Source organism: Acomys minous, assembly GCF_964271855.1.
Source record: "Acomys minous genome assembly, chromosome: 9".
NCBI classification, from domain to species: domain Eukaryota; kingdom Metazoa; phylum Chordata; class Mammalia; order Rodentia; family Muridae; genus Acomys; species Acomys minous.
The window spans coordinates 40748200-40759151 of record NC_140490.1 but is presented as its reverse complement, the minus strand read 5'-3'; the positions used below and the strand labels follow the sequence as shown (position 1 = coordinate 40759151).

At 52.1% G+C, this 10952-nt stretch overlaps 1 protein-coding gene and 1 pseudogene across 2 annotated transcripts in view; one reads left to right on the top strand and one right to left on the bottom strand.

Annotated features, from left to right (window-relative positions):
• LOC311605065 (small ribosomal subunit protein uS2-like) overlaps nt 1-10952 on the bottom strand; it is a 986626-nt pseudogene that overhangs the window by 231480 nt on the left and 744194 nt on the right. The window lies entirely within an intron of this gene.
• CDHR2 (cadherin related family member 2) overlaps nt 95-10952 on the top strand; it is a 42689-nt gene continuing 31831 nt past the window's right edge. The window contains exons 1-2 of the mRNA XM_084795745.1: nt 95-686; nt 5494-5862. Coding sequence (XP_084651871.1) covers nt 5709-5862 — 154 coding nt within the window. The 5' untranslated portion in view covers nt 95-686; nt 5494-5708. The remainder of the gene's footprint in view (nt 687-5493; nt 5863-10952) is intronic.

Below are 10952 nucleotides of genomic sequence, written 5' to 3'. Positions count from 1 at the left end.
GCCGCCCGAGAGCTGCGGAGGAAGCGCTGGGGGGGGAGGGGGGGTGATTTCTCGCGCTCTCAGTGCCTCTGTGACCCGGTATGAGGGCGGGCTCCATTTCTTCTTCTGTAAAATAAGTTAAATACAACTCTGTGGCCCTTCAAGGACACCTCAGAGGACACAGGCCCCAGATTCGTGAGGACAGGGTAAATACTCCATAGCCGCGCGGGAAGCGGATTGCTGAGGACTACAACTCCCAGCGGCCCGTGCAGCCGAGCCTGCCGGAAGTTGTAGTTCCTACAGACCATATCCTGGGCCCCCGACGGGTTCCAAGATCTTAGCCGAATACTTACTTGGCTGCCTACTCTGTGGCTTGTCCTCTACATTAACTGGAGCTTTAAAGCCTTCTTTTGTTGCCTTCCTCCTGGCAAGAGTGCTTTAATGGGAATGTGTTCCTTGGAAGGGGCCCAGGGTCTGAGGCCAGGAGCCGGTTGGAAAGTTAATTCTCGGGGTGACCTGTTCCCAGGCTGGTACCCTTACACTACAGGCACCTAAGGGACTTTGTACCTACAAAGTGCAACGGTCTGGGAGGATAGGGAATGAAGGCGTGAACACATTCCACCAAGGAGCCTCCGTCAGCGGTGACTCTACGGCTCGCTCCTGAGGCAGTAATGAAAGGAAAAATGGCTACAGCCGGTGACATAGAGGCAAGTTGCCGCTAGATTTCACCTTGACCAGTTTCTGGGCGCAGAGGGTGTACAGAACAGAGACAGACCACAGAGAGCCTCTCTGATTCTGTTTTGAGACGGTCTCTATAAAGCCTTGTCTGTCCTTGAACTCGTTGTGTAGACCACGTTGGCCACAGGCTCACACATATCCATCCATACGCCTCTGCCATGCTGGCATTAAAGGCGTGCACCACCTGGCCAAAGATTTCCAAAGCGCATACTAACACCTCGGTGTGTATGCTTGTTGTTACCCATGCGAACTTTGCTCTATGCCGTGCCGTGTTTGGTGCTCTCGAACATTGTAAGATTAGTCCCTGCTACCTTTCTATGAAAGAGAGCCTGTCCTTAGGTGCAGTTTACAGGCCAGGACTTGAGGTGACCTGAGAAACCTAAGGTGGTAAATTGTGGGAAGGCCTTTAGACCTGGTCATCCTCGGCTCTTAGTCCCACTTCCTACTCCCTGAAACTGACATTGGACGCAAATCAGTGACTCAGACCTGGATCGTCACAGCCCAGACCCCCAGTGAAATTCTCAGGCTGCCCTTGTGGCAGGTGGGCAGGATGCCGTGGGCAGCTATGCCAGCTATATCAGGTCTATGCAGATGTTGTGCAATGGTCCAGCCTTTGTCCACCTTCTGGCAGCCTCCGTAGTGACTCAGAGCTGTTGATCCTGCCATGGAGCAAGGGAGGAGTGCTGGGTCCACCTGCTCTGCTGGGCTGGGCCTAGACACCAGTCTAGTGTACTTGGACCCAAGGTCTAAGGCTGGAGCCTCTGGTGAGGCCACCTGCCTTTCCTCCCACCCCCTGTGCCACAGCCCAGGACTGGTCCCTTTCATTCCCAGAACAGAATTCCCAGCTGTGCACAGAGAATCAGGCAAGAAGAGTTGCCCAGATAGACTTACCATGCATGTGTGACCACGGACTGATAGTCTGGCCTTGGGTATGTTTTTCCATCTATAATAAAAGAAAGGGTTGTCCCAGAGTTGTTGGGAAGAGATTGCATTTGTAACAATATCACAACAACAGGCTGAGCCCCGCAACAAAAGCCAGTGTTCACTGTGACCTTGACACGGATACACTACACTCAGGACGGTTGTCACGCGTGACAATCCTGTTGTGCTTCCTGCCTGCCTGGGCAGGTGTCATACATTTTCCACAGTTCAGACCAGATCGTTTAACTTTCCTCACCCAAATGGACCCCTGTCGCCTGGTGCCTGAGCCTGATCTCTAGCTCTTACATGGAGTAATTCTGTCAGGGATGTGCAGCCCTGCACGGTGCTCAGGCGTACTTCAGAGAGGAAACCCCAGCGTAGCTCCAGAGCTCATCCGTAGATTCTCCCTGTGTGGAGCAGACAATAGCCAGGGCTAACCTTGAACTCCAGATGCGCCTGCCTCTGTCTGCTGAGTCCTAGGACTGCGCCACTACCGCCTTAGACATGTTTTTGTTTATTTGAGATGGTCTCACAGTGTAGCCTTGGTTGGCCTGGAACTCCTTATGTAGACCAGGCTGACCTGGGACTCACAGAGATTTACCTGCCTCTGCTCCCATCTCTCAATGTTGGAATTAAAGGCATATGCCACCATGCCTGGCCTTAGATATGTGTTCAAGTAGATGGATCTTGTTTCTTTTCTTTTTCTTTTTTCTTTTTTTCTTTTTTCTTTTATCTCACCTAGCAGGACTCACAGAAATCTCAGAAGCTACTTTCTTTACCCAAAACACCAGGACATGTTTTGTGGATATGACTCAATTATAGATCCTCCTCCTCTCATCCGTGTGTGTGTGTGTGTGTGTGTGTGTGTGTGTGTGTGTGTCAATCTGGCTATCCTGGAACTCTGTAGACCCTGCTAGCCTTGAAGTCAGAGATCCAAGTGCTTGGATTAAAGGTTGTGTGCCAGCATAACCAGTTCTATCTATCTTAAGAGTGTGTTTTAAATTTGAGAGGGTTTAGGGCTCAAACTTTCCTGTCAAAATGTCCATCTATATTGAATCCATGACACATACCCACCGAGTGTGAACCAGACATGGCTCTGCCCATGAGCAGCAGGCTACCTGATAATAGGAACAAGACAGAATGTGCACCCAAGGGGAGCTCTGGGTCAGTCTGGGGGAGCCCAGTGAGTGGCAGCAGGTGGGGGTCTGTGTTGTCCTCCAGGCCCCCCTCCAGGAGTGCTGTCTTAGTTCATTGGTCTTTTAAACATTTTGTTTGTTTCAAGACAGGGTTTCTCTGTGTAGCCTTGGCTGTCCTGGGCTCACTTTATAGACCAGGTTGTCCCCAAACTCATGAAGATCCGCCTACCTCTGCCTCCCAAATGCTGGGATTAAAGGCATACACCACCATGCCCGGCCCTAAATATTTTTATTTACATCCGTGGGGGACACACATGTGCTACAGCTCATATGTGGAGGACAGAGGACAAATGATGGTGGGTGGTCTTCTTCATGTTGGTCCTAGGGATTGGATTCAAGTCGTTAGGCTTGGCGGCAGACTCCTTTACCTGGCTTCCCTTTTTCAGTGCTGTCTTCATAAGAATGCTATACAGTGCCGGTCATTGGCAACACACTAGTTTTATCCCAGCACCCAGGAGGCAGAGGCAGGTAGATCTCTGACAGAGTTCAAGGACAGCCTGGTCTACAAAGTGAGTTCAGGACAGCCAGGGTTACGCAGAGAAACCCTGTTTGGAAAAACTAGGAAAAAAAAAAGATTTTTTTCCCCCAGTTTCATGTAGGCTATGCTAGGGGGACTCAGGAGGAATAGGTCTCCCTAAGGCTCAGCAGTTGGGAGATGGCGAGGCACAGTCAAGTTCTGGTGGCGCGTTGGAAGGGCAGGGGACTCTAACCTCTAAGGGGAATACAGTCGGTCAAAGCAGGAATGAAATCAACAAAATCAAGAGGAAATGTCATATATTGGTGTAGGTAAAGACTCTTAGGGTGGCTTCAAGCCTAGTTGTTCACGAGCTAGATTAAAGGCTTCTGCCGCCACACCTGTGTTTCCATTTCTTAGCTCCGTTTTACTTAGTCTTGGGTTATCTCAGTTATTTGCCTTCATGGCATTAGAACAGCTGTGAGATGTCCCACTCACTTTCTTACAGTTTAGACTGCAAGCAGGGAGGACGAAATCCCTGCTTTCAACCGCCTAAAATAAAGCCTTTTACATGAGACTACCATGGTTCTTCAAAGTCCCAGTGAAAGCTGCCCTCATGTCTCGGGGAGGAGCTAGAATCTGCATTTATTGAGCACCTACTGTATGCTCTACATTGTGCTTTGGCTGTCCCGTACTCACTTTGTAGACCAGGCTGGCCTCCAACTCCCAGAGATCTGCCTGCCTCTGCCTCTGGAGTGCTGGGATTAAAGGCGAGTGCTACTAAGCCTGGCTGTTTCTTTCTCTTCTCAAAGATACCTTGTAGCAAAAAGTCCGGGGGCAGTGGGGGTGGGGTGGGGGGACGGCAGGGAGGGTGCACACCTGTAATCCCAGCATTTGGGAGGCAGAGGCCAGAAGATCACTGTGAGTTGGAGGCCAGCCTGGTCTACAAAGTGAGTCCAGGACAGCCAGGAGTATAAGAGAAACCCTGTCTCAAAAGAATTAACAAACAAACAAAGAAACAAACAAAATGATGCCATGGAGCCCAGGCTGACCTTAAAGCCATCACTCTCCTGCCTGTCCTTTCTTTGTGCTGGGATTATAAGCACAGGCCACACGCCTGCCTTCTCATTCTTACAACCAAACCTATCTATTGCCGTGGCCCTAAGTCTGACTGGCTAGGCCTCAGCCACACGCCCAGCATGAACTGGAAAAGCCACGCATCTGAGTTTCCTAAAATAACCTAGAGGACCATTACCTGGAGAAGGGCTCCTGGGCCATTCGCACGTTGTTACTGATGATGGAGATGGAGAATGCTTTGTGGTGAGGGAGAAGCATGGAGGATGACCCCCAAGGGAAATAATGAGAAAGGACAGGGCAGCACTTTCTGTCCTCTCAATCAGGGGCTTTCCCTCAGCCACCAGCTGTCAAGGGAGGTGGGTGTGGGCTCAGGATCCATTCTGGGGGAATGGGTACCTCAAGCCTGGTCCTTAATTCTGGTGGAATCCAGCATCAGTGAGGCACAATGTAGAGCATACAGTAGGTGCTCAATAAATGCAGATTCTAGCTCCTCCCCCGAGACATGAGGGCAGCTTTCACTGGGACTTTGAAGAACCATGAGCTCTTTTGGTGGATCTGGTATTCCCTGAGAATTTGCGTTGGCACACCAGAACCTCAAAGGGCCGCGTCAGTAACCAGAGGGTGCAGCGGCTTCCCAAGCCACTCAGCCAGAAGAGGCATGCCAGCTGGTGATCTCTGCTGCATGGGCCCCCTTCCACTGTGAGGTAGGATAAGATAAACCTGGGGACCTGTCCCCCGCTGGGAGGCCACTGCTGGGAGTGTGTGGAGTCCCTGGAGCAGTGACCCTGCCCTTTGATTTTCTTTTCTTTGTTTTGGTTTCTTTGAGTCGGCATCTTACCATGTCTAGTCTGGAACCTGTTATATAGTCCAGGGATGGCCTGGAACTCACAGGGACCCACCTTCCTCTGTCTTCTGAGTGCTGGGATTAAGGGTAGATGCTACCACACATGGTGTTAGCCTTGCCTTTTGAAGGCCTGCTTAGAGGGGGCAGCGGGCTGGGAGGGCCTTGTTTGAACTGCAGGGTACTCCCTTCATGCCAGGCTCAGGGGCTTGGCCTGGAGGCTCAGTGCTCGATAGCTGCCAAGTACCCTCATCCCACCCCACCTCCCCACCCCATCTCCTCCACAGGTCCCCGCCACTGAAGATGAGCAGCCAGGAAAGGACAGAAGGTCCGGATGTGCCATCTCACCATCACCATCTCCATCACCAGCTTGCAGCAGGACCCTGGGCTGGGTATCTAGGCCCTTCCTTGGCTATGGTCCTGCTTGTCTTCCAGTACCAGGGCCTTGCCTACTCCAGCTGCAACCTGTGTCTTCTGAGGAGGTGTGGTCTCTCCATGGTTAATGATTGCTCAGAGGAGGCGGAGATGGTGCCAAAGTCTGCAGCCGTGTTCTGCCGGCCCCAGACGGTGCCCACCTGTGCCTGGTGCACATCACTGCCTCTGTGCCCCTTCCAGGGGCTGTCCAGCTCAGCTGCCTCGGAGGCTCTTAGCCTGGGGTAAGCTGGGGTCCTTGGGATTGAAGCAAGCTTTGAGGTCTTTCCGACTCTGGCATCTGGGGTGCGGTGGAGGGGACACCGGTTGGCAGAGCTAGCTGGCACTAGCTAGTGGCTACCGGGTCAGGCAGAGCTGGGCTTGAATTGGTGAGGCTACCTGTGAAGCCAACTTTTTCTAGAGTGTAGGCTAAGACCTCCTCTCCAGGCAGTGGTGGCCCCCTGCTCTGCCTTCCCAAGTCTCGGGGGGGGGGGGCGGGGGGAATTTCAAGAGTGAGGGGGAGGAGGGTCCCCTAGGAAGTGAATTAACCACCTCATCTGCTATCCAGGAGATGAGGACGATGGATGAGTCTGGCCCTGAGCCTGACAGGGAAAAGGCTGGTTCCACTCTGCTGGGCTCAGGTCTTCCTTCCACTCCAGGCCGACTTTGAGTGGGCTGCTCACGGCTTTGGGGCCTCAGTGTCTGCATCTATAGAGTGGGCGGTGCTAGTAGCGCCTGGAAAACTCGTGAAGCAGGCAGGGTGAGGTATGGAGGCTGACCCTCACAGACTCAGAAGTCAAGTGCTGGGTCCCCCTCAGGGAGGACTAGGCATGCTGGTCCCAAGCCTGGCTCAGTCTTTGTCCTGGTCGCAGGGTGGAGACTCAGCCAGGCCAGCCCTTGTTCAGACAGGACTTACTGCTTGGCTCGAGGCAGCATTTCAGAGAACACTGATTTTTCTGATCAGCATAGGCCCTAGCCTGACCTTCACCTTATTCTTCAGAGGAAAACCAAAGCTGAAGGAGAAGGAGGCTTGCCTAGTGCTGAACAACCAGTACGTGAAATGCTGGAATCCAAACCTGGGGCCCGATGCATACCTAGCTCCGAAAAGCAGCAGCCGGGGGTGGGGTGGGGGGGTGAGGTGGGGTGGGGTGGGGTTGGGGCGGTGGGCATCATCTCTGGCTACAGGAAGCTTGGTATCCCTTAAATGTCTGTGGGTCCCTGCCTTTGCAGCTGGACCACTTGGCTGGGCTGCTGGGATAAGGAGCGATCCCTGTGGGATCAGCAGAGTGGCACCTGGCTCCAGCCTTGCCTGCAGCTGCTTTTTGTTTGCTTGTTTGTTTTCACTCTCTATCCTTTGTTTGTGGATGTCCCCCTGAACTGCCATTTTCTTCGGGTGATGAGCAATGACTGTACAACAGGCGCTTCCTGGGAGGCAGCTGTGGGAAGGAGTGAGAGAAAGCGGAAGTGAAAGAAAGGGCTTAGGGAAATGTGAGGCAGGGTGGGGTGGCTGTGGAGTTGGGGAGCCCAGGGCTGGGCTGTTAGCAGAGGAGGAATCCTTTCTCCTGTGGCCCTCCCAAAAGTCCTCAGGTCCTCACTCCCAGTGGATTGAACTCTAGAGGCTTTTGGTTTCCTGGAGTCTTGTGTGAGCTGTAGGCAAAGCTTCCTTGGAGCAGAGAGGAAGGAGCCTTTGCTGTGTCAGAGGATGGCCTGGTCTGGGGGAGGGGGGCTCGTAGAGTGATCTAGAGCCCCTGAGGCCCCTGACCTTTTCTCAGACACTTAATAGCATGAATAGCTATATATTTTGTGTGTGTGTGTATATGTATATATATAGATAATATAATATATATATATTTTAAAACTGACACAAAGTAATCGAGCATATTGATGAAATACAGCATAGCATTTCCACACTCCATGGCTTGCCCCTCACAGTTACCCTGCTGTGGTATGGAGCCTCCTGTCCAGCCCCAGACAAGTGGGGTGGAAGCTTGGGAGCAAGGGCCTGGGGTACCTAGGGTCTAGATGTGTTCTGTTTATTCCTCTCCTCTATCTCCATCGTCTCCATCCCCTTCTCCCCTCCTCCCTGCGCCTCTCTCTTTTTACAGGTCTTTCTATATAACTCAGGCCAGTATAGAACTAGAGAGCCTCCTGCCTCCTGAGTACTAGGATACTGGTTGTGCTCCAGGCCCAGCTACCCATCTCCCAGAGAAGCAAACTGTGCCAGGTACAGACTCAGAGGCTGGCATCAGTTGTGTCTCACTTGACTTGTGGTCCTCCATAGGAGAAAAGGGCACCTGGGGGAATTTCCCTAGCCCCAGTCTATGGACACCTCTTTCTCTTCTCCCTTATGTCCTGACTGGGGACACACGGGAGCATTTGCACACAGGCAAGGGACACAAGAGGGCCTTTGGGGCAGCAGAGACACATGCAAATCTAGAGTAAGGAGAATGCAGGGTGCGGACTTTGGACAGGATGCCACAAGAGGAAAGAGAGCCACTTGTAGACCGTGAGACCCAGGGCCCATAAAGACTTGGCTTGCCAAGGGTGGGGAGCGTGTCCCAAAGCCAGGATGAGCCTTTGACAGGCCTGGTCTTGGGAGTGTCTGTGGCCATTGAGGTGAGGCGGGTTGCCCAGTACTTTGCTATCTCACAGCACATTTTTCTTAAGTGATGGAAACTGGGAGATGACGGTGCCGACTGCAGAACTTTGGCCTCATTATGATCAATAAGTATGTTTGTGAAAAGTCATAGTGACAAAGGGGACAAGACTGTGAAACTTAGGATCAACGTTTGCAGTTTGGGGAAGGAGGATCAAAAGGAGTGTGGGTATGAGTCAGGAACGGCCTCTGTGACCGCTGTACACTGCTGAGCAGAAGACCTGGCTTCCCAGGGCTTAAGGGCCCCAATATGCAAAAAGGAGCATCTAAGCCATTTCTCCCTTCCAGGTGCTAGTGACTCAGCAGGGGAGATGGCACGTGAGCGTGAGTGTACAGGTGTGCGTCACCACGCCATGAGAACGGGAGGGGAAGTGGGATGGGACAGTGAACAGGAATGGGGCTGTGAGTGGAGGCCTTGGTGGCCATGGGGAATGAAAGTCCCAGTTTGGATTCTTTGTCCTCAGCCTCACCTCTCTGGGGCTACTGGGTGACCTGAGGGGAAATGTGGCACATCAGAGAGAAAGAGAGAGGGAGGCGGGGAAGAGCAGGGGGAGGTGGGAAGAATAAGGAAGAGGAGGAAGAAAAGACGAGAAGGCCCTGAAAAGATTTGTCCTATGCTGAGGATGGAACCCAGGGCCCTGAGCATGCCAGGCCAGTGTTCTACCCCTGACTTATGTCCCCAAGCCTTCTGAATTTTACTTTGAGCTGGGCAGTGCTGGAACACACTTTTAATCCTAGCACTCAGGAAGCAGAGGTAGGTGGATGTCTGAGTTCAAGGCCAGCTTGATTTATAGAGTTCTAGGACAGCCAGTGTTACACAGAGAAACCTTGTCTTGAAAACCCAAAATAGGCTAGGTGGTGGTGGCACCCACCTTTAAGGCCAGCACTTGGAAGGCAGAGGCAGGTGGATCTCCATGAGTTTGAGACCAGCCTGGATTACAGAGTGAGTTCCAGGACAGCCAGAGAAACCCTGTCTTGAAAAACAAACAAACAAACAAACAAACAACAAAAACAAAAAGAAAAAAAGAAAACCCAAAATTTAGCCAGGTGTGGTGGCACACGCCTTTAATCCCAGCACTTGGGAGGCAGAGGCAGGTGGATCTTTGTGAGTTCTAGACCAGCCTGGTCTACAAGTGAGTCCAGGACAGCCAAGGATACACAGAGGAACCCTGTCTCGAAAAACAAAAAAAAAAAAAAAAGAAGAAAGAAAGAAAGAAAACCCAAAATATATGTGTACACGCACACACACCACACACACACACACACAGACACACAGACACACACATATTGTTTTTTTCGAGACAGGTTGGCCTCGAACTCACAGCGATCCACCTGCCCCTGCCTCCCAAATGCTGGAGTCAAAGGCATGCGCCATCACTGTCCGGCTTACACATATATTTTGAGGTGTAGGCGTTTCAAGTTTCCAGGCTAACTTTGAACTCTAAACTTTCCTGCCTTACCCTCCAGGTAGCTGGGATTACAGGTACACGCCACCATAATCCCCTGAAGCCATGACAGGCTGCCAGCCTTTGGACTGGAGTCCTGTTAGTGACTGTGATGGGTTCCTCCCAGGCTTCTTTGCTAATGACATGCTAACGCGTGCAAAGGCCCAGCCCTTCACCATCAGCTCCCTCTCCCACGGTGAGCTAAGGAGAGAAACCTCCTTCCTGGGAGGTCGGCCGAGACAAACTTTGTGATGGGGACGAATTGCGTGCACACCATCGGCTGGCCAACCTGCAACTGTTGCTTTACTCCCAGTAGGAGGAAAGGGATTGGAGAAAAGAGATATGCGAGTTAGGCTCAGACCTACAGCCCCCTGGAGCTGTCAGGTCATCGGATGCCAGCCCAGCTAGCAAGAAAGCCCCAGGAGCTCCTCGCACGGCACACTTCAGCACTCTGCTCCCCACTACTTTCATGCACCTGCCACCACCAGCTCCACCTCCACTAGCTCCACCCTGACTTACTCTCCACCCCGCACCATCACCCCAAACACAGACCTTGACTTCACTTGCAGCGCGCCTTGCCCCTCCCTGCTTGGTATACCATGACCTCTCCATTCAGCTTCAGAGCGAGGGTGATGGAATCCCGGGGAACAGGCAGGCTCCATGGTGACTCCAGCGAGAGTGCAAAGGTGAGGTGAAGGTGCAGGCTCTGGCACATAAGGGAGGGATTCAAATCTGTGGAGCACCTGAGAGCTACAGGCACGTGAGCTGGTGGCATGCCGTCCGCAGAGCAGAGCAGACTACAGGCTCACTGAAGGGCGAGTCACCCACCAGGGCGGATCTCCGCTCACGCTTTCATTGGTTTCGTTTGCTTGGTTTTCTGCTTAGTGTCACCAGAGATGCAAGCCTCCCACAGGATGCGGGAGCCCCTAGTCATCAGAGTCCCCTGATGATCAGCTACCTCTCCACTTCTCTTTCCTGTCTTGGCCTTACTCCTATGGTGGCTTCCCAAGGAAAGATTCGTGAGAGGTAAAAATTTGGGCTCGGTCCGTCTAAGACTGTGTGACCAATAGTTGTAGTGAGTATAGACAGAATTCTAGGTTGGAAATCATTTGTTTTCAGTGTTTTGCAGAAATAGTGTTCTGTCCGCTCACTGCTGCATAATAAAATATTCCAGAGCACAGTGGCCTAATTGAAAATCTATTATTATTTAAACATTTTATTTTCCTTTATTATA